This window comes from Apium graveolens, chromosome 6 (assembly GCF_009905375.1).
Source record: "Apium graveolens cultivar Ventura chromosome 6, ASM990537v1, whole genome shotgun sequence".
NCBI classification, from domain to species: domain Eukaryota; kingdom Viridiplantae; phylum Streptophyta; class Magnoliopsida; order Apiales; family Apiaceae; genus Apium; species Apium graveolens.
Window position 1 is genome coordinate 90,311,135 of NC_133652.1, and position 27,298 is coordinate 90,338,432.

The 27,298-nt window shown below is 35.9% G+C and overlaps 4 protein-coding genes and 1 long non-coding RNA gene across 5 annotated transcripts; 1 reads left to right on the top strand and 4 right to left on the bottom strand.

The window, feature by feature from the left end:
• The first annotated feature begins 7,938 nt into the window (after positions 1-7,938).
• On the top strand, positions 7,939-9,677 carry LOC141665303 (uncharacterized). The gene is made up of 3 exons (XM_074471284.1): positions 7,939-8,215; positions 8,368-8,636; positions 8,895-9,677. The coding sequence occupies exons 1-3, from the start codon at positions 7,939-7,941 to the stop codon at positions 9,675-9,677; spliced, it is 1,329 nt and encodes a 442-aa protein (XP_074327385.1).
• Positions 9,678-16,099: 6,422 nt separating this feature from the next.
• Positions 16,100-17,080, bottom strand: LOC141665304 (uncharacterized). The gene has a single exon (XM_074471285.1). The coding sequence runs from the start codon at positions 17,078-17,080 to the stop codon at positions 16,100-16,102; it is 981 nt and encodes a 326-aa protein (XP_074327386.1).
• Positions 17,081-18,821: 1,741 nt separating this feature from the next.
• On the bottom strand, positions 18,822-19,802 carry LOC141665305 (uncharacterized). The gene has a single exon (XM_074471286.1). The coding sequence runs from the start codon at positions 19,800-19,802 to the stop codon at positions 18,822-18,824; it is 981 nt and encodes a 326-aa protein (XP_074327387.1).
• A 1,741-nt stretch (positions 19,803-21,543) lies between these two features.
• On the bottom strand, positions 21,544-22,524 carry LOC141665306 (uncharacterized). The gene has a single exon (XM_074471287.1). It carries the CDS (start codon positions 22,522-22,524, stop codon positions 21,544-21,546), a length of 981 nt encoding a protein of 326 aa, XP_074327388.1.
• Positions 22,525-24,827: 2,303 nt separating this feature from the next.
• On the bottom strand, positions 24,828-26,263 carry LOC141668726 (uncharacterized). Its single transcript, XR_012553167.1, has 2 exons — positions 25,907-26,263; positions 24,828-25,153 (listed from the first exon to the last, which is right to left on the bottom strand). It is a non-coding gene; the product is annotated as an uncharacterized LOC141668726 (long non-coding RNA).
• Positions 26,264-27,298: the final 1,035 nt, after the last annotated feature.

Here is a 27,298-nt window from a genome sequence, read left to right on the forward strand (position 1 = left end):
AAAAAATTATTTTGGTGTAATTTTTTTTGTTGGGTAGTCATGCAAGCCTATTTTTATTACTTAATTTTTGTTTAAAAAAAGTGTATGTATGACTTTTTGTGGCTGAAAAAAGGTACCTTGGTAGTCGGCAACGAAAATATTCAATGAAGACGTAGTTTTGAGTCCGAATATTAAATTGAAAAAAAATCATTTTGGTGTAAAAAAAATTTTATTGGGGAGTCATGTCAGCCTATTTGTAGTATGTAATTTTTGTTTTAAAAAAAAGTACATATATAACTTTTTGTGACTTCAAAAAAGGGTACTTAGCGAGTCGGCAAAGAAATGTTTTTATGAAAGGGTACCTTGATTTTTTTTTTTGTAATAGAAAACAATAACATCAATTATGCAAGCGAATACAATATTCTTATCTTTTAGTAAAAGTAACAAGATGAAATCGACTTGTCAACTTTTAAAAGTCCGAATCTTCAGACAAATATGAAGATTTAAAAGAAGTACTGTGTGTACGTAAAGGAAATGCAGATTTCTTAAATTCACGGGAGTAGGCACATGCAGATTTTTAAAATGATTTGACAAGTCAACTTTTGTTTTAAAATGAATGACACAGTTGAATACTTTCATCTTAAAATTTTTAGGGTCAATAATATCAATTATTTCCACATTCCTAACTGCACAACCTAATATTACATATTAACCATGTAAAATTATGCCTATAAATAGTTGCAAAAAATAACCTATCAACTAAATTTCCCCCTTTGTAGTATTTCATTTTCTAAATTTTGAGGCTGCTACAGTCAGGTCATGGGCAAGGGTAAGGGACACGGTAGTTCTGATATTCATAAGTACGGGGAAGTTAATTGGTATAAATGGACCGAATATCAGTCACAAAATGAAGCTCAACGAGCAGCAATTTAGCATGTCAAACAATTTGTGAGAAGAATGTGAGGTATACAGGCTGCACAAGGGCATGCCATACGTGATAATGAACAGTTCGTTGGCTATGGGGAAATGCACTTGAAGTTTATGAAATCAACGATCGAGTATGAAGAAAATATTAATAAGAATTTCAACGCTGGTCACATTTTAAAGGAGGAACATGAGTACGAGTTAAATGAAATGTCTCGATATTACCACTCATGGAGGACGAGCTTGAGATGAGGAAAAAGGAGTACGAGGATGCATACGCAAAGCGTCGGGCTGAAAGGATACATAAAGAGGACAAGGAGTGGGATGAAAAATATGCGAAATATATCGTTAAACTTGGGGATTTTTCTCAAGGAAACGATGATGTTGGTATGGCTACAACTATATGTCATGGAACTCAGGGGCCCCACGCATTGCCATCGCGTGAAACTCGGTCGAGTACATACGCCTCGACCGGCGGATATGGGGAGGGAGGTCATATGCATACATCCCCTCACATACAAGAGGATGAGGACGTAGATGATGAGTTTGATCAATACGTAGTTAATCTTGCGGATGACTAAAAAAATTGAGAGCTTCATTCATTTTCCAATTTTTAGCTACAATGTATTTCTCTTATTATATGTTTACGTAATCAGTGTTCCCTTGCAATGTAATTTGTTTCCAATATAAATAAAAATTGCACTCGTTATTGCATTTTTTTGTTTACAAATTTACAGAAACATTTGTACTAATTGTGATAATATTCCCAAAGTTGATGTTTGGAAAAAGTTTCTTCCACGTATTAGTATTGTTGGAAAAGTAAGTAGCACGTGAATCTTACAGGCATGTATTATTACTTTTTGGTAAATTTATGAGTTTTGACTACTCAGAAACAGAAGTATAAATTGATGATAAGGAAAATGACAAGGAAATTAGTTAGGTATCCCATGAATACACAGTAGAAAGCACATGCAATAGTTTGAAAAAAGTTTTCACTTTTTAGAGATGAAAGTAAAAGAAGTTACTTTTACGAATGCCAGTCTGCAACTGCAAAGTTGGAAGGATCCTCCACAAATTGTTTTCCACATGCAGACTGCAAGAAAGTAATTGAGTAGTTTTGTCAAATACAGTAGAAGTTGTAAAAGCTATATAATGTGACAAATGAATGTTAACTGTTTCAAAGCAGTATGAGAAGTAAGTAGCACGTGAATGTTACAGGCATGTCTACTTAATTTGTGTGGCCTTTCGTCCTTGTTTATTATGTAAATATGATGTTGTTCAGAAGTTAATGTTGTACACTAATTGAAGAGCAATGAGTTACACTCCTGGTGATATTATTCGAGCTACTGGACGGAAATGGTTTTGTGATGACGATTTTAGGTATTCAATGGATTCAAATTTATTTTACTCAAGAGGTTCAGTAATCACGATGCATAGGGAGTGGGAATGGCGTGTACGGTGTTTGCAAATATGTGTAGCCCAATGTCAAGAACATGGAGTGCGAGTGGCTGTAAGATTTCTCTTCTTAGATTAGTACCTCTTCATTTGTCACAGTTTTCGTTTATGTATACACATTTACATGTTATCAATACAGGTTAAGGGGTTGTCCACTGCCTACCACCAGATTCAGGAGTCCGGCGCGGCTGAGGATGATGATAATGTGGATGAGGCGCTTCAGGGTATACATGGCATATTAGATGCCATGGGTTTCCCATATCTTCTATAGAGGCCCCCTCATCCACCTCCTGCTACCTCACGTACTAGTGGTGCTCATGCCCGTAGGCCAGGTACTGCATTTGTTCATATTGCACCAGCTCCTCGGGATGGTTGGGAGCCTTGGCCTCGTCCATCAGGTGGAGAGGGTTCTTCGTTGTACACCTCCTATGGCTCAGGTTGGGAGCATAGCTTTCAGGGGCATGGACATATTGACCGTACCTGGGATAACTTTATCCAGGGAGAGGGAGATCCTCATACGTCTACTTGGGGTCACAGTTCACAGGTGCATGATGCTGGTGGGTCTTCTTGGGGGCAGAGCACTCAGAGTCATGATGCGGGTGCATCTACTTTTGGCCACCCTACTCAGGGCCACAGCCCTTATGTCGGTGCATCTATTATGGGCCACACTACTCAGTACTCAGGCCTCTTATGCTGTTCCTAGTGCATGGGCTACCAGATCCAGTTGGGGCCATTCTACTCAGACTCATTACGGTCATCTGGTTCAGGCTTTTCCATAGCCTACATACAGTTTCCCGCCCGAGACAGGTGGTTCGGGCTTCTCTTTCCAGACCCCGCCTAGAGGATTCAACCCCTGGTTAGTACGTGATTCCTCTCCACAGAGTAATGAGCAAGGGCGTGAGATGCATACACCCCTTATCATGCAGGATGCAGATGTGGAGGGTGACAGTGATGAGCAGGATGATGATGATGAGGAAGCTGATCCTCCTATACAACTCAGATAGCAGCCCCGTAGAGCAGTGAAAGGAAAGGGGAGGCTATGCCACACCTGTGGGAGGTCCTGTGGCTGATCAGTACTATTTCCCATATTTACAGACTTGTTATTTTTAGTACGCTATGTTTTCATTACATATTCATTTCAGACTTATTTTTATTAGTTCTCGTCAATTTCAAACTTGTTGTTTTTCTTACCCCACAATCTAGTCACATTAAACTGATGAAACAAAATAAATAAACTAATACATGAACGAAAACATAATAAGTGAAATGGAAACACAATCACAACATGACCACCATCAATGCAATAACTTTAATTGATTTCATCTGCAAAAATTGATAACTCCTATCAAATAGTTATAATTTCCTCTATATTTCATTTGCTTGCATGTGCTTCTAGTAAGTACTCACGGGAAAGGGTCTACAAATTATTGTCATATTTCACATGGGTGGTAGTAATGACACGTACATCAACAATACTAACAGCCTGTACATCTTCATTACTTTTATGTTCCACGACTGTTAGTCTTATTAACTTTTATTTATCACCCGACTACTTACACTATATAAATTATACACCCTCACACATATTACATCCAAGCAGTACTATGATGTCATCGTCCACAAATAACAAGTGGTTGCTAAGTGAAAGATATGACGATTACCGTAGTCTTAGGGTAAGCGATCCAGTGGAGTACTTTGCTGGTGTACGCCGAGAATGGGCATTTCACCGTGAAGAATCTGAAAGCGTTACACATGATCTTATTGTGATAAGTGTAAGGGTTCCGCTTCGTCATTCTCTATCCATATATCCTCGCCCTCATGAAAATCTTCCTTGGTCTGAATTTAGGCAAAGAGTGGTTAAAGCCGTGCCCGTATTTGACTGGAAAATAACAGAATGTTGTTGCGTAGGAGTCATTATTATATGTTCGAACTAGCACAAGATTCAGTTTGTGCTTCTGGTAGAGAGCTTATGGAATCAGAACAACACAGACTATTACAGAATGAGGATTACATTTACGATGATTACATGTCTGACGAACAAACTTGACAAGAATTATTGTGTTCTAATTTGAGTGGCTTTTTTTTCCTTTTTGGATTTATGCATTCTAGCTCTATATTAGTCGTATCTTTCTTTATTGTAATATTGTTATCATTAATAGTTGGGCGCTCATTTCAGTTTATTTTGCAATTACTGTTTTTGTATTAGTAAACAGTTGAAACCACATGCAAGCATTTTCAATAATTTGAGATAAACAGTGAAAAAGTTAAAGTGGAATGACACTTTCAAACAGTACATGACAAGTCAAATCCTATACATGAAATAAAGAGGAAAATATAAGGCTTTGTATGTAAAGTCATTGCATGTATAGAGTTTCGCTGTTACTTTACAGCAGATAATGAATCCATAATTTTGAAAATAATGCAGGTGAGAGCAACAATGACAAGTCACAATCAAGTTTTAAATATGAACTATAATTGTATAGTATATTTAGCATGTGAACTGTCCTTCAAAGTAGCTTATGTCTTCTTTACCAAATCACTTATAAATAGAAAGTTACAACCTCATGAAGTCACACTCGTCAGAAGTAATTATGTCTTCACTCCCAAATTTGGATTATTATTTTTGTGAAAAAATAGATGTTGTAGCGCACTACTGGAAGGATATTGACGCAGGAAGGCGATTTATCAAATGTCCTGACGGTGCTTGCATTTACGAACGTTGGATCGAAGAGCCGCTTGAACCCCGTGCAACATTTCTCATTGAAATTCTTAGGGAAGAAATTACCACAGAGAATGTAGCCCACTCTACAGATATTTGCGAGTTGCAGCGTGAACTTGAGGAGTCAACAAGGGAATTACAGAGAATGAAGGCGTTCATCGAGTCCCATACCTGGAACATCAATGAAGATGATTATGACTCCGATGATGATGACTCCAATGATGCAGATGAATGATCCGATTCATATATTATTGGCTCTTAATATTTGTATTATTGCATCGTACTCATTTTTATTCATGTATCGTGTTATTATTGTCTATCAACCTACGCACAGTTTTTCAACTGTGTTTTATTATGTAACTGATGTTATGTCATAGAATTTGTGCTTCAAGTCAAGTATTCATTATCAGCAAATTAGTTCATATCAAATATAAGCCCTCGTCAACAAAAAAAAATTCCCCCATGATACACTATTCCATGCAACTAAAACCTTACAAAAAAAATTAAAATTAAAGTAAAATTTACATACTACAAATAGGTTTACATCACTAGTCAACAGAAAAAAATTAAACCAAAATATTTTTCTAGGAATTAATTATGATTTTTGCTAAACATGCCCCCACGTAACAATTGCATACTCGACTGACTTGGCACCCTTTTCAAAGCCAAAAAAGTCATATATATATATACTATATTTTTATTAAAACAAAAAATACGTACTAAAAATAGGTTTGCATGACTATCCAAAAAAAAATCACCAAAATAATTTTCTAAAAATGTAATATTAGGGCCCAAAAATAGCTCTCCAATGCTGATTTTACACTTAGAAACTTAGAAATAGTTTACACAAATCACAAGTCAATCAGCCAGGACAAGGAAAAAAACAAAAAAAAATACATTACCCCAGAACGCCACTTCTTCTGGGCCTCGGGGGGTGAACCCCCGGAGGAAGTGGCGTTCTGCGCCACTTTTGAAAAGTTTTGAATGGTTGTGCCAAAAAAATAAATTTTTCGTTTAAATATGCTAAAAAAGTCAGGGAGCCTCTAAATGTGGCTTCCTAACCCAGTACGAGTGGCCTACAATCGTGGCCCTGACCCTGGGAGATATCTAATTAAAGACCGATGCTAGTGTCTGAAAATAAACATACATTTTAGTTTCATGGTTTATCAAGTAAGGTGGATTTATATAAATATAAGTATAAATATATATATATATATATATATATATATATATTCTGCTGCAGTTAATTAGCCTAAAAAGGAATTCTATTGAAAAAACCCTTTAGTGCATCAATTGGTGATTATATATTCAATATTGGTGTAGTCTAAAATGTAATTTCTTGAATAGCCGGAGTTATTGTGTACCTGGTATGTCTTTATATATATACGGATCTTGTATATTCTCATGTCACATTCTTTACTATTACCGGAGAAATTATGTGTAATCATAACTGTCTCCTTTTTTCTGATAAAATTTAAATGATTTCTTAAAACATCTAGAAAAAAATAGGGTTAATAACCTTTTCGCCCTTCAAGTATAGACCGGTGTACCCATGGACCCGTAAACTATAAAAGCATTCATTTTCGCCACTTTGATATAAAAACATACATATTAACCCTTTTCCCTATTTTTATTCCATTAATACCCTTACAAGATATATATACCTCTTAGCACTTAAATTATTAATGTACCTCTTTAGCCTTTTAAGTATAGACTTGTGTATCATAGACCCTTAAACTTTAAGTTTTATCGAATGTTCAGAAAATTATTTTAGAAGATAAAACTTGGCATAATTTGCTTGAAAATTGTGTTAATGGTAAAATAACTGGTTCCAGTGACATGAAAACTCAAAGTTATGCCCGAGCGGTATTATTAAATGTTCTTTGAAATGATCTAAATGTCAGAGATCATGTAAATGATGATATGTCAGACAAAAAGAGTATTTGTTCTCAATTTACTGACATGATCTATTTGATAAATCCTGAAAAGCCGCACTGGAAGTGTCCTGAGAAAATATATGAATCACCAACTAAGATACAAGATTCTAGAACAAGTGGTGATGGTGATTATGTTGACAGTGGGTTAAGCCTCTTCGTAGAGTGGTGAATGATAATAATTTGTATAATGTTGATGTTGTCACGTTGATGGTGACAAGTGGTGATGGGGATTATGTTGACGGTGATTCTAGATTTTGAAGAGTTACGTTCTATTGAGGACCACACAGCTGTCTCCACCTATCAGTGTCTCCACTTAATCAGTCCTACACTATTTTGTCTCTGCATCCATCCGTTATTGTTATATTTTGTCTTTTTACGTTTTCTAGGATCAATCAAAGGTGGTTGGAATATTATTGTCCCTTTCCACCACCAGTAGTTTATAATAGACTGTAGCCTGATCATTTGTTCAAGTAAAATGAATACATTATTGTTACAGTGAGAAACAGGCTGAAACTATCCTTTCTTTATTTCATCTATCAGATGGCCCTTTGTCTGTCAGTGTCTCAAAGTTGCAAGGAACTGGTGATTATCGAAGCTGGAAACGGATGCTTGAGCTTCAACTCTCTGCCAAACGAAAGTTGGGCTTTGTTCAAGGCACAGTGGTCAGAAACAAAGCTGATGAAACTCAGGCTACTCAGTGGGACACATGTAATGATCTGGTAATTTCCTGGATCCATGCTAATGTCTCGGATAATATAAAACAATCTATTCTCTTTATTAATTCTGCTAGTGAAATTTGGAAACAACTAGAGCGTAGATTTCAGTTGAGTAATGGTTCTAGAAAGTATAAGCTCACCAAGCTGTTATTTGAGCATCAGTGGTAGTAACAGTAGGCAAAAGGTTCATAGAGTGAATAATTAGAGGATGGCAAATCATGTGGTTCAAGGCACCTCTGAAATTCACACAGACTCAGATATTGTGTTCAGTCCTCAACAACTGGAACAGATTTTGAAACTTATTCCCGGTGAAGCCTTGCAGAGTCTAAAATCTTCTGTGCCTGATGATGAGTTTGATGTGACTTTTTCTGGAATGGTCACTTGTAATTTAGCAAAGTGTCACTATGCAGATTGGATAGTAGATTCTGGAGCCAGTGATCACATCACTGGATCACTTACTATGTTAACTAATGTCAAAGCTGCTGGTGAGAATCTCACTATAAATCTTCCCACATGAGCAATGTCAAAAATCACTCACATAGGTGATGTGAATCTTCAAAATGGATTGGTGCTCCACAATGTGCTGGTGGTACCTCAATTTAGGCATATCTTTTGTCAATTCATAAATTGGCAACAGATAACAAGTGTGACATACAGTTTACACCTCATACTTGCAATATTATTGACTCTGCATCTCAGCAAACTAAGGCGGTTGGAAAAATACACAATGGTCTGTACTATCTACATGATAAAGCTGAATCTACAATACACTTGCCTTCAGATGCACCTGCTTGTCATGCTGCAGTTGTTGATAGCAACATTTGGCACCTAAGGTTGGGCCATGCTCCTTTGTCCAAACTAAAAAGCATACCTCAGTTGAAATCACAGCTTGGAGTTTCTGATCAGGTATGCCTTATCTGCCCTATGACTAAATTCACTAAACTGTCTTTTCCTGTGAGCTCTTCCCATGCTGATAAATTATTTGATCTCATACACTTGGATACTTGGGGACCCTATAAGACACCAACAAGGGGAAAATTCAGATACTTTCTGACACTTGTTGATGATAAATCTAGAAATACATGGTTGTATCTGATGAAAAATAAATCTGACTATCTTACATGTTTCCAAGCAATCTGTCAGTATGTTTTGACTCATTTTCAGACAAAAATCAAGTGCATCAGATCAGATAATGCACCTGAATTTTCAGACCCTTCTTGCACTATTTTTTACTCATCTCAAGGAATAGTGCAGCAAAAGACATGTGTTTATAGGCCACAACAGAATGCCAGAGCAGAGAGAAAGCATAGGCACATCTTGGAAGTTGCAAGATCATTGAGGTTACAATCAGGTATTCCTTTGTCTCACTGGGGTGATTTAGTTATGACTGCAGTATATTTGATCAACAGGCTACCAACTCCAGTGCTTCAAAATAAAACACCTTATGAGATGTTATATAATGAGCCTGCAGACTATAATAATTTAAGAGCTTTTGGCTGTTTGGTTTTTGCACCTAATCCAAATCAGTCTGCAGACAAGTTCAGCTTTAGAGCAGTGCCCTCTGTGTTTATTGGATATCCACCAGGAGTAAAGGGATACAAGTTGCTAGATCTATCAACAAAGCAAACATTTGTTTCAAGGGATACTGTCTTTCATGAATCTGTGTTCCCAATGAATAATAACTCAACTGGAAGTTATGTACATCCTGTACCATTGGCAATGCCAACACCAGAAAGGTCAATTCCAAACACAGATGACATACTTGTTCCAGACGATGCTGAGCCTCCACCTTCACCTCTGTTGGACTCTCCACTATCTGAAGCTGCAAGTGACAGAGAAGAATCTGAATCCAGCTCTTTTGAACCATCTTTACCACCTAAAGTTTTAAGAAGATCAGACAGAATCAGAAAACAGCCTGTTTGGTTGAACAGCTATGTCCGTACATAGCATGCCAACCCTAGTGCTAATGCAGCTCAATCTGCTGATCAAGGTATTCATCCCAAATTTAATTGTTTCTTAGCTGCATTGACAAAGACCCAGGATCCAATTTAATTCAAACAAGCAGTTCAACACCAGAAGTGGGTGGATGCTATGAATAAGGAGTTGACTGCTTTAGAAGATAACACATGGGAAATTACCACTTTACCACCAAATAAAAGAGCTATATGATGCAAATGGATTTACAAAACTAAATTCAAACCAGATGGATCAGTGGAGAGGTACAAGGCTAGACTGGTGATATTGGGATGTAAACAAGTCTATGGCATTGATTATTTGGATACCTTTGCTCCAGTGGCAAAGTTGACAACTGTCAGGACATTGCTTGCTGTGGCAGCAGTTCAAAACTGGATTGTTATATAAATGGATGTCACCAATGCCTTTTTGCATGGTGACCTCCATGAATCTGTTTACATGAGGGCTCCTAAAGGCTACAAAGGTATTGGTTCAAGAATTATTTGTGATCCAGGAAGCAATATTGATTATTCATCTGTGTCCTTTGTCTGTAAGCTGCTAAAATCTCTTTATGGGCTGAAACAGGCCCCTAGACAGTGGTTTACAAAACTTTCTATGAAATTGTTGGACCTTGGTTATACTCAGTCAAAAATAGACTATAGTTTGTTCACTGTAACCTCCTCGTCTTCTATTACACTGGTCTTAGTGTATGTAGATGATCTCCTAATTGCTGGAAACTCTACATCAGACATTGATCAGCTCAAAACCTTTCTCTCAAATGCTTTTCACATGAAGGACTTGGGCAATGTGAGCTATTTTCTTGGCATAGAGATTGACAGGTCAAATGCGGGCTTCTTTCTTTCTCAAAAGAAATACACAGTTGATCTGTTGACAGAATTTGGTCTCCAACATTCCAAGAGTCTTAAGGTTCCCATGGATGTTCATGAAAAACTAACACCAACTTCTGGAATTCCCTTGACTGATCCACACCCTTATCAAAGACTACTTGGCAAATTGATATACCTTACGGTGACAAGACCTGATATCACTTTTTCTGTGCATGTTCTAAGTCAGTATATGCAAAGTCCCACATCAGCACACATGCAAGCTGCCACTCGAGTGCTTAGATATCTAGCTGGGAATCCTGGACAAGGGATATTATTGGCATCTTCATCTGCTGTGAAGGTTCAAGCATATTGTGACAGTGACTGGGCAAGCTGTCCAGTCACTAGGAGGTCAACTACAGGATTTTGCATTTTACTTGGTAACTCTCCTGTCTCATGGAAATCGAAAAAGCAAACCGTGGTAGCAAGATCAAGTGCTGAAGCAAAATATAGGGCTATGGCCCTCACTACCTGTGAAATTACATGGATAACTGCTCTGCTGGGTGACATGGGACTACATAATCTTCCTCCAACTCTTCTACAGTGCGACAATAAAGCTGCAATAGCTATTGCTGCCAATCCCGTTCTGCACGAACGAACCAAACATATTGAAGTAGACTGTCATTTTATACGAGATAAAATAGTCTCAGGATCGATTGTCACTCAACACGTTCCTTCTCACGCGCAATTGGCAGACATTTTGACTAGGCAGCTCTCTGTTAAACAGCACCATCATCTACTTCACAAGCTTGGAGCTTCTGCTTGTTCTGCAGCTCAGCTTGAAGGGGAGTATTGAGGACCACACAGCTGTCTCCACCTATCAGTGTCTCCACTTAATCAGTCCTACACTATTTTGTCTCTGCATCCATCCGTTATTGTTATATTTTGTCTTTTTACATTTTCTAGGATCAATCAAAGGTGGTTGGAATATTATTGTCCCTTTCCACCACCAGTAGCTTATAATAGAGTGTAGCCTGATCATTTGTTCAAGTAAAATGAATACATTATTGTTACAGTGAGAAACAGGCTGAAACTATCCTTTCTTTATTTCATCTATCAGATTGTTGCACTCAGTCTTATCTTACTCTTTACATTCTTTATGATTTTTTGCCTTCAGTATAAAAATATATAGCACAGTTCTGCAAAATGCTTGGGCTTCTCAAAACAGAATCATGGAGGTTCTTCAGCCCTTTAGATGAAGATGATGAAGTTTGAAGAGGATAGAATTTGTGCTTTGTTGGTAGGGGGATTCAGCTAAATAAAATCATGAAACGTTGTAGGCATTGGTTGATTTTATATGCAGTGGCCTGTTTCTATTATGTTTTGACACTATTTGATGTACTACAATTCTCTTAATCGTAAAGAAGTGCTCACTTAATTGCTCCTAATTTTCTGCTTTAAGCTCAACTCTTGCTTTTCGTGAGTCTGATCTGGTAGTGCCTTCAGCTGATCCTTCATGGGTTATCCACTGTTTGACTCATTTTTTATGCTTAATTTATGAAGATCTTCCCCTGGACTTTCATTTACTCTGTAGCTCATGTCACCCTCTCCCAGGATATCAGTAATCCCACGTAACTTTCTTGGTATTTTCTGAGCATGTATTGCCGTGTAATTTGGTTCTTGATGCCCTTTGCATTTCCTAGGTTGGCATGTTTTAGTTTCCTCATTTATATTGTCAGTCACCAACATTGAATTTTTGAAGGAAGTAATTGCTATGCTTTTAGAGAAGCTTATTGCAGCAGGCACTGGAAATAAGAGGTACATTAATATTTTAAGGGTTAAGAGATATATATATCTTGTAAGGGTATTAATGGAATAAAAATAGGAAAAATGATTAATAGATATGTTTATGATACCCGAGTGTCGAAAAGGAACGCTTTTAAAGTTTAAGGGTCTATAGGTACACCGGTCTCATTAAGCCAAAAACATATACAGAAGATGTATATTAAGATATACTTGTTGTTAAAATGATCGTTGATGCATATACTATTTTGCATTATGACGGATTAAATTACTCGCGGATATGGTTGCTGCATGTATTCACAGGTACCTATCCACATACTTGAAGAAAAGGTAGTATCCCTATATACTTGAATAAAAGGTAGTATCCCTATATTTTTACGAAGATGGTTCTACTGACTGGCTCACTGAAAAACTTAAGATGGCTTACGAAGAATTGGCAAAAAAATAAAGTAAACTTTGAGGTTGTTCTGATTTACCTTTATGACACATCCCGTACTTGTGATTGTGACCGTACAGATGATGGATCATTTTTGGGAAATATTTAAGACTATGCCATGGTTGGCTCTACCGTTTAGGGACCTGAAATATCCAAAGTTGCTACATTTTGTTGTTATCCTCCTTATGAAGATCCGCTATATTAAGCTTCTAAACTTGTGATTGTTGGGCCTCGTGAGGAATATATTGGACCTTGGGATGCCAGCAGCTTAATGCCATATAAACTTGATGCATTTCCATTAAGTATCCCAATTTGGAATTGAAAAGTTAAGGTGCTGAAGTTGGAGAGCTCCGTTGGTTTTTTGACAAACTTGAATGGAAGATTCATTTTTTATGGGATAGTTGTTCAGAATTTTGCAAAAATGGCACATAAAGCCACTATTTCTGGTTCTGTCATTGTTAACCAAAAGTAGTGGCGTTCTGGTGTATAATATTTTTTTTATATTTTTTCTTTTCCTCCCCTTTATTACCTTGTATTTGTGCAGATTTGTAGAAGCTAAAAATCATGGTCATGTTTTGAACCCTTTTATTGAATTAAAGAAAAATAATTTTGGTCTTTTTTTTTTGTTGGATAGATTTGTAAACCTATTTTTAATATGTAATTTTTATTTAATTTTAAAAACTGTATATATATGATTTTTGGAGGTCGAGAAAGGGTGTCATGAGAAAGGATTTCTCATTTTTTGACGAAGACACATTTTCACAATTTTTTTTAAATATAGTTTAAAATTTATTTTGGTTGAATTCTTTTTTTGTTGAGCAGTGATGTAAACCTATTTGTAGTATGTAATTTTTTTAAAAATTTTAAATGACATTTTTTGTCATTTGTATTATCTAAATATTCTATCATGCAATTATATCATGATTACTTAAAAATGTAGAATTACTATCAGTTGTATCCCATTCCACAAACATCACATGATTACTTAAAAATCATGATTATGAGGCCTCGTCATGAGAAAAAATATTCCCTCATGATACCCCTTTCCAAGCAACTAAAACCACATAAAAATAAATTTAAAATTAAAATAAAAAATACATACTACAAATAGGTTTACATCATTACTCAACAGAAAAAGAATTAAACCAGAATAATTTTTTGGAAATTAAATATGAGCGTTCAAAAACATACGCTCGCGTAATCTTAACACTCCGCTCACAAGGCACCCTTTTTGAAGTTACGAAAATCTTATATGTACAACTTGTTTATTTAAATAAAAATTACATACTAAAAATAGGTTTACAAATCTATCCAATTAGACCAAAATTATTTTTCTAGTAATTCAATATAAGAGTTAAAAACATGCTCTTCACCTTCATTTTTTCAGCTTTCGCAAAACTACACAAGGCACGGGGAGGAAAAGAGGAAAAAAATAATCAAAAAAAGGTATTATATCCAGAACGCCACTGCTTCTGGGTAACAGTGGCAGAACCCCAGAAATAGTGGCGTTCTATGTAATTTTTGCAAAATTCTGACCAACTATCCCATAAAAATGAATCTTCCATTCAAATGTGTCAAAAAATCAACGGAGCCGAAGTTGGAGATGCTGCGGGGTCCAAATACAGTCTTCAGAAGAAAATACGAGACCGAGGTGAGTTCTTGGCTTGTTTTTTGGGTTTTATATCAAATTGTCCACCGAACTCGTTAAAATGTATCAAGTACCTACTCAATCTTCACGACGACTCATTTAAACCACTAAAATACTAGTATATATCACTCCGTTAGTTTTTTTAGTATAAACCACTAAAAATTTGTAGTCGTATATTGTAACAGCCCGCACTTCCGGACTATTAAATTCTAAATCGAAAACTAAAAATAAAATATATTATTACTCGATAATTCTAATAGATCACGAAATTCAAAGCAGCGGTCAAACTCAATAATCAAAATCATAAAAATAGAGACGCAGCTCCACAAATCCGATAATAATTGTCTAACAGATAATTAAATTTATTCTCTAAAAACAAAATCTTTATTCTAATTCAAATAGCACAAACGAAGCAGCACAGATCTCCACATAGTTCTCATTCCTTAATCTTAATATGCTCCAAATTCCGAACCTGAAATGTTAAAAGGGGTGAGCTACACAGCTCAGCAAGTACAAATTGACTAACTTTTAAACAGAAAAACAATGGGTGTTTTGATAAAACGATTTTTCTTAAAACAATAATAATTTTGTAAAACATTTTCTAAAATAAATCCAACCCAAAGTTTTATATTTTAAAATTCAGAATTTAAAACAGAACAGAGCAGAATTTATAACAGTACAGATTTTATAACAGATCTGAGCAGAATAAAACAGAACGAAACGATAATTCTTATAAATACCACAGTCTTGATCTACGGCCACACTTTGCCAGTAGCCGGCATCTAATTCTTATTCTTATTCTTTATACCACACTTTGCCAGTGGTCGGCATCTAAAGTTCAATAATTACGCGCCCTTAATAGGTATCTAAAGTTGCACACTTGTGCGCCTACTAAGGGTATCTAAGGCTAGTTCCGGAACTATAGCGTAAATTACGAACGGTTCGAAAACGTAGAGACTGGGTTCTAAAATTCACAAATACTTATATCTTATAATTTCGAAATCAAAGTTTTTATATCTTATATGAAATTAAAAACAGAACTGAAATATCTTTTCGGAAATTTAAAAGTAAGTCAAAAGGTACTTACCTCAAAGCCTGACCAGATCTGAATTTACTCTTTTTGACCCTCTAAACGATATTTTCTTGAAAAACACGAAACACGAAAGCTGAAGATAACGAAAAGACCTTTCTGAAAAGTCCAGAATCACTGAATTCTGACTTACGATGAATTTTCTACGAATTTTACAAGACAGCTGATTTTTGCTGAGAAAGTCCTACGAATTTTAATGATAAAAACAAGGAATACGAATATGGTGTATTTATAACGATACAAAACCCTATATCTCAACTAGGAAATAATAATATTTCCTCCTAAAGATTTACAACCTCTCCAAGTAAATTCCATAAATAAAATATTTGATACACACAATTACCTAAACTAAAAAAATTTCGATTTTCTAAATTATTCTTACACTTATTTCCACAAATAACAAATCTTTTCACAAATCAACTACCTTGCACAAAATGTTTTCAGAATATTCTAATTTTAAAATATTTATCTAGACAAATTAATATCTAATTTCTAATAAATAAATTAAAAATAAAATTACGAATTTTACATTCTTCCCTCCTTAAAAGAATTTGGTCCCCAAATTCACATAACATAAATAAATTAAATAAGTCACTAAAGAAAAGAAATCATACCTTAATTGCGATAGTTGTCATTTCCTGTCAGCTGAAACACACGTCCTTTGTCCATCTTGTTATCTGCTTCCTTCCTTGGTGGCGGTGGCGGATTGTGCGGACAATTTGAAATCTTATGTCCTACTTCTCCGCAATGAAAACAAGCACCTGTATTCCAACGACAGACTTTGTCCGGATGATTCTTGCCGCACCTGGTACACGTCTCTCGATCACCTTGACCCCCGATGTTATCATACACGTGTGGCTTCTTGAGTGGTCCCCCTTGAAAAGATTGCCCACTAGTTTGAGTGAACCGCCTCTTATTCCAACTGCCAGACGCCTTTTCAGATTCTGCCAAGCCCCTTTCGATCACTAACGCCTTGTTGAGGACAACCTCGTACGTCTGAAGTTCAAACGACGCCACTGAATTCCTGATGTCACTTCGAAGTCCCTCCTCTAATCTTCGTGCTCGACTGCTCTCATCTGCTAGTAGGGTCGACGCGTACTTCGCAAGCTTTGCAAATTCTGCTTCGTATTCAATGACGGTTCTTCCACCTTGTTGAAGTCGAATGAAGTCCCTCTCTTTCTGCAGACGAACTGTTCTCGGAAAGTACTTGTCCTCTAAAGCCTTCTTGAACTTTGCCCAAGTGTACGGTTCATGATTTTCTTCAAGATTTGTCGTCTCATTCTTCCTCTTTTCCATAAGCCACCAGTCGTAAGCGCTTCCTTGCAATTGGTACACAGCTAAGGTCACCTTCTGTTCCTCATTGCTCCCCAGAAGTCCGAAAGCTTTTTCCATCTCTTGGATCCACATCTCAACGATAGCCGGGTCTGTAGCTCCATCAAAAGTTGGCGGGTTCAAACGCTTGAATTGAGAGACGATGTTGGGCTTCGGTTGCTGATTCACAAGTACAGCTAGAGTTTCAGCCAGCTGGTCAAAGACGTTTCCTCCTTCATCATTATTGCCCTGATTTTCATTGTTGTTCTGATTTTCTCCATCCATCTTTACTAGAACACACAAAACAAATTCTAAACTTATAGTCAATAATCAAAAAAAACACAAAAGTCAAACATATCAAATAATCACACAAATAAATGCCCTAAATCCAAAATAATTTTCTAAGACCTATACGATAGTCTAAAGGATCGCATCCTAGGGAATGTACTAGTCCCATACCTAATACACTCCGAAGGACAGCCTGCTCTTGATACCAACTGTAACAGCCCGCACTTCCGGACTATTAAATTCTAAATCGAAAACTAAAAATAAAATATATTATTACTCGATAATTCTAATAGATCACGAAATTCAAAGCAGCGGTCAAACTCAATAATCAAAATCATAAAAATAGAGACGCAGCTCCACAAATCCGATAATAATTGTCTAACAGATAATTAAATTTATTCTCTAAAAACAAAATCTTTATTCTAATTCAAATAGCACAAACGAAGCAGCACAGATCTCCACATAGTTCTCATTCCTTAATCTTAATATGCTCCAAATTCCGAACCTGAAATGTTAAAAGGGGTGAGCTACACAGCTCAGCAAGTACAAATTGACTAACTTTTAAACAGAAAAACAATGGGTGTTTTGATAAAACGATTTTTCTTAAAACAATAATAATTTTGTAAAACATTTTCTAAAATAAATCCAACCCAAAGTTTTATATTTTAAAATTCAGAATTTAAAACAGAACAGAGCAGAATTTATAACAGTACAGATTTTATAACAGATCTGAGCAGAATAAAACAGAACGAAACGATAATTCTTATAAATACCACAGTCTTGATCTACGGCCACACTTTGCCAGTAGCCGGCATCTAATTCTTATTCTTATTCTTTATACCACACTTTGCCAGTGGTCGGCATCTAAAGTTCAATAATTACGCGCCCTTAATAGGTATCTAAAGTTGCACACTTGTGCGCCTACTAAGGGTATCTAAGGCTAGTTCCGGAACTATAGCGTAAATTACGAACGGTTCGAAAACGTAGAGACTGGGTTCTAAAATTCACAAATACTTATATCTTATAATTTCGAAATCAAAGTTTTTATATCTTATATGAAATTAAAAACAGAACTGAAATATCTTTTCGGAAATTTAAAAGTAAGTCAAAAGGTACTTACCTCAAAGCCTGACCAGATCTGAATTTACTCTTTTTGACCCTCTAAACGATATTTTCTTGAAAAACACGAAACACGAAAGCTGAAGATAACGAAAAGACCTTTCTGAAAAGTCCAGAATCACTGAATTCTGACTTACGATGAATTTTCTACGAATTTTACAAGACAGCTGATTTTTGCTGAGAAAGTCCTACGAATTTTAATGATAAAAACAAGGAATACGAATATGGTGTATTTATAACGATACAAAACCCTATATCTCAACTAGGAAATAATAATATTTCCTCCTAAAGATTTACAACCTCTCCAAGTAAATTCCATAAATAAAATATTTGATACACACAATTACCTAAACTAAAAAAATTTCGATTTTCTAAATTATTCTTACACTTATTTCCACAAATAACAAATCTTTTCACAAATCAACTACCTTGCACAAAATGTTTTCAGAATATTCTAATTTTAAAATATTTATCTAGACAAATTAATATCTAATTTCTAATAAATAAATTAAAAATAAAATTACGAATTTTACATTCTTCCCTCCTTAAAAGAATTTGGTCCCCAAATTCACATAACATAAATAAATTAAATAAGTCACTAAAGAAAAGAAATCATACCTTAATTGCGATAGTTGTCATTTCCTGTCAGCTGAAACACACGTCCTTTGCCCATCTTGTTATCTGCTTCCTTCCTTGGTGGCGGTGGCGGATTGTGCGGACAATTCGAAATCTTATGTCCTACTTCTCCGCAATGAAAACAAGCACCTGTATTCCAACGACAGACTTTGTCCGGATGATTCTTGCCGCACCTGGTACACGTCTCTCGATCACCTTGACCCCCGATGTTATCGTACACGTGTGGCTTCTTGAGTGGTCCCCCTTGAAAAGATTGCCCACTAGTTTGAGTGAACCGCCTCTTATTCCAACTGCCAGACGCCTTTTCAGATTCTGCCAAGCCCCTTTCGATCACTAACGCCTTGTTGAGGACAGCCTCGTACGTCTGAAGTTCAAACGACGCCACTGAATTCCTGATGTCACTTCGAAGTCCCTCCTCTAATCTTCGTGCTCGACTGCTCTCATCTGCTACTAGGGTCGACGCGTACTTCGCAAGCTTTGCAAATTCTGCTTCGTATTCAATGACGGTTCTTCCACCTTGTTGAAGTCGAATGAAGTCCCTCTCTTTCTGCAGACGAACTGTTCTCGGAAAGTACTTGTCCTCTAAAGCCTTCTTGAACTTTGCCCAAGTGTACGGTTCATGATTTTCTTCAAGATTTGTCGTCTCATTCTTCCTCTTTTCCATAAGCCACCAGTCGTAAGCGCTTCCTTGCAATTGGTACACAGCTAAGGTCACCTTCTGTTCCTCATTGCTCCCCAGAAGTCCGAAAGCTTTTTCCATCTCTTGGATCCACATCTCAACGATAGCCGGGTCTGTAGCTCCATCAAAAGTTGGCGGGTTCAAACGCTTGAATTGAGAGACGATGTTGGGCTTCGGTTGCTGATTCACAAGTACAGCTAGAGTTTCAGCCAGCTGGTCAAAGACGTTTCCTCCTTCATCATTATTGCCCTGATTTTCATTGTTGTTCTGATTTTCTCCATCCATCTTTACTAGAACACACAAAACAAATTCTAAACTTATAGTCAATAATCAAAAAAAACACAAAAGTCAAACATATCAAATAATCACACAAATAAATGCCCTAAATCCAAAATAATTTTCTAAGACCTATACGATAGTCTAAAGGATCGCATCCTAGGGAATGTACTAGTCCCATACCTAATACACTCTGAAGGACAGCCTGCTCTTGATACCAACTGTAACAGCCCGCACTTCCGGACTATTAAATTCTAAATCGAAAACTAAAAATAAAATATATTATTACTCGATAATTCTAATAGATCACGAAATTCAAAGCAGCGGTCAAACTCAATAATCAAAATCATAAAAATAGAGACGCAGCTCCACAAATCCGATAATAATTGTCTAACAGATAATTAAATTTATTCTCTAAAAACAAAATCTTTATTCTAATTCAAATAGCACAAACGAAGCAGCACAGATCTCCACATAGTTCTCATTCCTTAATCTTAATATGCTCCAAATTCCGAACCTGAAATGTTAAAAGGGGTGAGCTACACAGCTCAGCAAGTACAAATTGACTAACTTTTAAACAGAAAAACAATGGGTGTTTTGATAAAACGATTTTTCTTAAAACAATAATAATTTTGTAAAACATTTTCTAAAATAAATCCAACCCAAAGTTTTATATTTTAAAATTCAGAATTTAAAACAGAACAGAGCAGAATTTATAACAGTACAGATTTTATAACAGATCTGAGCAGAATAAAACAGAACGAAACGATAATTCTTATAAATACCACAGTCTTGATCTACGGCCACACTTTGCCAGTAGCCGGCATCTAATTCTTATTCTTATTCTTTATACCACACTTTGCCAGTGGTCGGCATCTAAAGTTCAATAATTACGCGCCCTTAATAGGTATCTAAAGTTGCACACTTGTGCGCCTACTAAGGGTATCTAAGGCTAGTTCCGGAACTATAGCGTAAATTACGAACGGTTCGAAAACGTAGAGACTGGGTTCTAAAATTCACAAATACTTATATCTTATAATTTCGAAATCAAAGTTTTTATATCTTATATGAAATTAAAAACAGAACTGAAATATCTTTTCGGAAATTTAAAAGTAAGTCAAAAGGTACTTACCTCAAAGCCTGACCAGATCTGAATTTACTCTTTTTGACCCTCTAAACGATATTTTCTTGAAAAACACGAAACACGAAAGCTGAAGATAACGAAAAGACCTTTCTGAAAAGTCCAGAATCACTGAATTCTGACTTACGATGAATTTTCTACGAATTTTACAAGACAGCTGATTTTTGCTGAGAAAGTCCTACGAATTTTAATGATAAAAACAAGGAATACGAATATGGTGTATTTATAACGATACAAAACCCTATATCTCAACTAGGAAATAATAATATTTCCTCCTAAAGATTTACAACCTCTCCAAGTAAATTCCATAAATAAAATATTTGATACACACAATTACCTAAACTAAAAAAATTTCGATTTTCTAAATTATTCTTACACTTATTTCCACAAATAACAAATCTTTTCACAAATCAACTACCTTGCACAAAATGTTTTCAGAATATTCTAATTTTAAAATATTTATCTAGACAAATTAATATCTAATTTCTAATAAATAAATTAAAAATAAAATTACGAATTTTACATTCTTCCCTCCTTAAAAGAATTTGGTCCCCAAATTCACATAACATAAATAAATTAAATAAGTCACTAAAGAAAAGAAATCATACCTTAATTGCGATAGTTGTCATTTCCTGTCAGCTGAAACACACGTCCTTTGCCCATCTTGTTATCTGCTTCCTTCCTTGGTGGCGGTGGCGGATTGTGCGGACAATTCGAAATCTTATGTCCTACTTCTCCGCAATGAAAACAAGCACCTGTATTCCAACGACAGACTTTGTCCGGATGATTCTTGCCGCACCTGGTACACGTCTCTCGATCACCTTGACCCCCGATGTTATCGTACACGTGTGGCTTCTTGAGTGGTCCCCCTTGAAAAGATTGCCCACTAGTTTGAGTGAACCGCCTCTTATTCCAACTGCCAGACGCCTTTTCAGATTCTGCCAAGCCCCTTTCGATCACTAACGCCTTGTTGAGGACAGCCTCGTACGTCTGAAGTTCAAACGACGCCACTGAATTCCTGATGTCACTTCGAAGTCCCTCCTCTAATCTTCGTGCTCGACTGCTCTCATCTGCTACTAGGGTCGACGCGTACTTCGCAAGCTTTGCAAATTCTGCTTCGTATTCAATGACGGTTCTTCCACCTTGTTGAAGTCGAATGAAGTCCCTCTCTTTCTGCAGACGAACTGTTCTCGGAAAGTACTTGTCCTCTAAAGCCTTCTTGAACTTTGCCCAAGTGTACGGTTCATGATTTTCTTCAAGATTTGTCGTCTCATTCTTCCTCTTTTCCATAAGCCACCAGTCGTAAGCGCTTCCTTGCAATTGGTACACAGCTAAGGTCACCTTCTGTTCCTCATTGCTCCCCAGAAGTCCGAAAGCTTTTTCCATCTCTTGGATCCACATCTCAACGATAGCCGGGTCTGTAGCTCCATCAAAAGTTGGCGGGTTCAAACGCTTGAATTGAGAGACGATGTTGGGCTTCGGTTGCTGATTCACAAGTACAGCTAGAGTTTCAGCCAGCTGGTCAAAGACGTTTCCTCCTTCATCATTATTGCCCTGATTTTCATTGTTGTTCTGATTTTCTCCATCCATCTTTACTAGAACACACAAAACAAATTCTAAACTTATAGTCAATAATCAAAAAAAACACAAAAGTCAAACATATCAAATAATCACACAAATAAATGCCCTAAATCCAAAATAATTTTCTAAGACCTATACGATAGTCTAAAGGATCGCATCCTAGGGAATGTACTAGTCCCATACCTAATACACTCCGAAGGACAGCCTGCTCTTGATACCAACTGTAACAGCCCGCACTTCCGGACTATTAAATTCTAAATCGAAAACTAAAAATAAAATATATTATTACTCGATAATTCTAATAGATCACGAAATTCAAAGCAGCGGTCAAACTCAATAATCAAAATCATAAAAATAGAGACGCAGCTCCACAAATCCGATAATAATTGTCTAACAGATAATTAAATTTATTCTCTAAAAACAAAATCTTTATTCTAATTCAAATAGCACAAACGAAGCAGCACAGATCTCCACATAGTTCTCATTCCTTAATCTTAATATGCTCCAAATTCCGAACCTGAAATGTTAAAAGGGGTGAGCTACACAGCTCAGCAAGTACAAATTGACTAACTTTTAAACAGAAAAACAATGGGTGTTTTGATAAAACGATTTTTCTTAAAACAATAATAATTTTGTAAAATATTTTCTAAAATAAATCCAACCCAAAGTTTTATATTTTAAAATTCAGAATTTAAAACAGAACAGAGCAGAATTTATAACAGTACAGATTTTATAACAGATCTGAGCAGAATAAAACAGAACGAAACGATAATTCTTATAAATACCACAGTCTTGATCTACGGCCACACTTTGCCAGTAGCCGGCATCTAATTCTTATTCTTATTCTTTATACCACACTTTGCCAGTGGTCGGCATCTAAAGTTCAATAATTACGCGCCCTTAATAGGTATCTAAAGTTGCACACTTGTGCGCCTACTAAGGGTATCTAAGGCTAGTTCCGGAACTATAGCGTAAATTACGAACGGTTCGAAAACGTAGAGACTGGGTTCTAAAATTCACAAATACTTATATCTTATAATTTCGAAATCAAAGTTTTTATATCTTATATGAAATTAAAAACAGAACTGAAATATCTTTTCGGAAATTTAAAAGTAAGTCAAAAGGTACTTACCTCAAAGCCTGACCAGATCTGAATTTACTCTTTTTGACCCTCTAAACGATATTTTCTTGAAAAACACGAAACACGAAAGCTGAAGATAACGAAAAGACCTTTCTGAAAAGTCCAGAATCACTGAATTCTGACTTACGATGAATTTTCTACGAATTTTACAAGACAGCTGATTTTTGCTGAGAAAGTCCTACGAATTTTAATGATAAAAACAAGGAATACGAATATGGTGTATTTATAACGATACAAAACCCTATATCTCAACTAGGAAATAATAATATTTCCTCCTAAAGATTTACAACCTCTCCAAGTAAATTCCATAAATAAAATATTTGATACACACAATTACCTAAACTAAAAAAATTTCGATTTTCTAAATTATTCTTACACTTATTTCCACAAATAACAAATCTTTTCACAAATCAACTACCTTGCACAAAATGTTTTCAGAATATTCTAATTTTAAAATATTTATCTAGACAAATTAATATCTAATTTCTAATAAATAAATTAAAAATAAAATTACGAATTTTACATATATTTTTGTTAAACTGCCAGACACATACAATTCAGATAAACAACAAGAGTCCTAATTGAAAGTACATATTATTTTCATCTCTCTGTTGAATTTTACTCAAATTAATATTGCAATTGCAGACCACCCAATTTTTATTTTACTCGTGAAGATAACGATTATTTTAGAAACAATTAAACAGATATACATATGAGAGAGACACTAAGTTTGCTGATAAACCATAATAATCAAAAGCACTTCTGTTAAAAAAAATTAAAAAATCTAACGGAGTGATATATACTAGGATTTTAGTGGTTTAAATGAGTCGCCGTGGAGACTGAGTAGTTACTTGATATATTTTAACGAGTTCGGTGGACAATTTGATATAAAACCCCTTATTTTTTTGTCTTGTAAATTCTCCGAGAAGTGTACTTTTTGTTTTGTTATCGTATTAAAGTATATTTGGAATTCATTTTTGAAAGCCAACTCGGTCAATAAATTCTTCTATAATAAAAGGTCACAAGACGTATCTGCCATGTCTCTATACTAACACTCTTGTAGTCGATCGATCTTAAAATATGTTTCTTCTTACCTTTCCATGAAATTAAATTGCTTCCAAAAACAAAAAGATAATATGTGGTGGTAGATCGCTTAACAAATAAATCAGCTTCATCAAAAATCCTGCTAGTTTCATATGTCCATGATCACCAAATAGAAAACCTCGTCCAGGTGCACGTTTGAGAAATTTCAATATTCAAATTCTTAGTTACTTACGGATAGAGAGAAATTCACTCGATATACTGACCGGAAAACTTGTCTGTAGTTGAGTTTTCAACCTGTCTTCGATATCATTTATGATCCTCTAATAAATCACATTCTTTACTTGTTTATTGCTGGCGTGAATTATCCAGGTTTTCTCCTAACAACCCCGTCAAGACATACTTGTCAGTTTTTCCATAAAAATGATTTCGGAGCTTGAATTTGGTGCTTGTCATCTGCAGTTATAAAGATGTCATCAACAAACATAAACAAGAAATATCACAAATTCAGGTTGTCATTCTTAAGTCTTAACAACTAGGTGGTTAAAGGGAACTGAGAGGCCAATGATAACTAAATAAGACATGCCGAATTCTTATTGTTGTTGCCAAGTCTTGGTCTGTAAGGTGTTCCGTCAACTAAATACCCTGCTGCTTCTTAATTCCTGATTAAATCGGGTCTGAAAAGAAAAAAGAAAAAAAAAAGTATCCAAGTATAGGTAGACAATAAAAGATACTTTGATACAGCTAGCGTATTAGAATGAAATATTGTCTATATATCAAGGCAGGGATTTGAATCAACCCCTTCCATGGATTTTCCTGAAGAGTCAATTTTCCAGACCAGAGGAAGGGAGTTCGAAACTCGACCTTGACATTGTCTATGCCAGCAACAAAGGGAAAGGTAAGCTACCAACTATTTGCCTCCCCTATTGTTGCCACTTCTATCTGTCCTTTACTATCAAGTCAAGTGTCATGCTCTGGTCTTTTTGGAACATCAAAGTTTCTGTGAGTGAGACCCCCCTCCCGCCCCACCTCACTTATTTAATTTTATTCTTCCCAAAGCTCACTAATTTAGTGAGAGGTGGCTCTACTGCTGCACGCTACAGGTAGCTACTAGGAAGAGTCGGCAGTACGAGATGGCTTGAGACCTATACCAAAAAAAATAAACATAAAATAGTAAAGCTGCTAGCAGAGGTTGGAGAAGTGCTATACCTTCGTGGATTCAACGAGTTTAATGTACTAAATCTCATCTAGATTGGGGTCGGAGTCAATTTTACTAAACAAGCAACAACTAGGCAGTCGACAATAGCCCCCAAGTCAGGCTTCGAGGCTCGCCCGAGTACCTCTGCGTCCACCTGTACAACTAGTTTTCTTGGTGATAACAATGCTCTGATGTCAGAAATCGTATCTTCACTGTTTTTGCTTTCAAATGTATGAAGATAGCCCATTCAAGTCTATCCACATTAGCTGTAATGTCAATTTCAGATGTCTTATAAGTTATAACCTACTTGTTAGGTCATCAAAATTGAACTTAGTTGACGCATAATATATGATGCTGCACCTGCTTTTCTACTTTTTTCTGCTTATTGACTTGACAAAACTACATGCAGGTTCAGCTCTGTCAACTTTCTGGAAGATAATCATGCAACTTTTTGAGAGTGATATTGATAAGCCTCGAATATTATTAATAAATAAAACTAATCATTAAGGAGGAACTTTCTTTACTTAATTAGCCAACCTCCTCAAATGAGGTTGCTCCTTCATATTTATAGGAGTCCCAGATGGGCTCTTTGTTACAAAATGGGCATCTTGGGACTTTACACAAATGTTACATAATTTATTATTACTAAGTCTTCTTGGGTTTTTCTCCCTTAGTACAAGATCCAACATTTATCCCTCTCCTGTTTTGAGGAACATCTTTAGATTTGCGTTTTAGGTATTTTGAAGCCTAAAATTAGGACATTAGAGGTAATGCAAAAATAAATATAGAAAAGGGATAAAAACGGATAAATAATAAGATTTTTTTTTAAAGAAAATTGAATAATCCTAATAAAAACAAATGATAATAGGAATAAATGATAGGTGATTTGCGTGTTTGTCTCTTTTCTTTTCTTTTCTTCTTCCTTTTTCACTTTTCTTTTCCCTTTTTTTTGCAAACGTATAAATACTTATTTTGTGTTTGTTTTTTCTTTTCTGGGTGGCATTGATTGGAGATCGGCTGTTCGGCTTCTCCTCCTTTTTATCAAGACCATAGCGGTTCCCGGAGGGTTGTTATCATACCTTCTTAATTTAGTAATCTCCTGTAAGTTCCTTTTCTTCCTCTCTTATTTGCTATTTCTTACTGTCATTCCATCATAGTATTGTTGTATTGTTCTAGTGTTCGATCGTCCTCGTACCATGGAACAGTCAAGTTCTTCATCCCTACGTACTGAATCCGCTCGTGACCCAGGTGAGAGGCCTTTAGAGGAGGGCGATCAAGAATCCTCTCTTAATTTAAATCATTTGGAGATTCTTGATCTGTCCCAATGCGGTTCTTTTGATTTTTTAGAGGAGGATAACTTTTTGAAAGGTGTTCCTGTGGGTCCACTTTCGTCGCCCCCTTTG

What these genes read in the sequence shown, in the direction of transcription:
- LOC141665303 (XM_074471284.1), top strand. Translation starts at nt 7,939, where the DNA reads ATGGCAAATCATGTGGTTCAAGGCACCTCTGAAATTCACACAGACTCA. An exon ending in AACTAATGTCAAAGCTGCTG is followed by an intron (nt 8,216 to 8,367) that starts GTGAGAATCTCA and finishes AATTGGCAACAG; the next exon opens with ATAACAAGTGTGACATACAG. An exon ending in AGCTTGGAGTTTCTGATCAG is followed by an intron (nt 8,637 to 8,894) that starts GTATGCCTTATC and finishes ACTCATTTTCAG; the next exon opens with ACAAAAATCAAGTGCATCAG.
- LOC141665304 (XM_074471285.1), bottom strand. Translation starts at nt 17,080, where the DNA reads ATGGATGGAGAAAATCAGAACAACAATGAAAATCAGGGCAATAATGAT.
- LOC141665305 (XM_074471286.1), bottom strand. Translation starts at nt 19,802, where the DNA reads ATGGATGGAGAAAATCAGAACAACAATGAAAATCAGGGCAATAATGAT.
- LOC141665306 (XM_074471287.1), bottom strand. Translation starts at nt 22,524, where the DNA reads ATGGATGGAGAAAATCAGAACAACAATGAAAATCAGGGCAATAATGAT.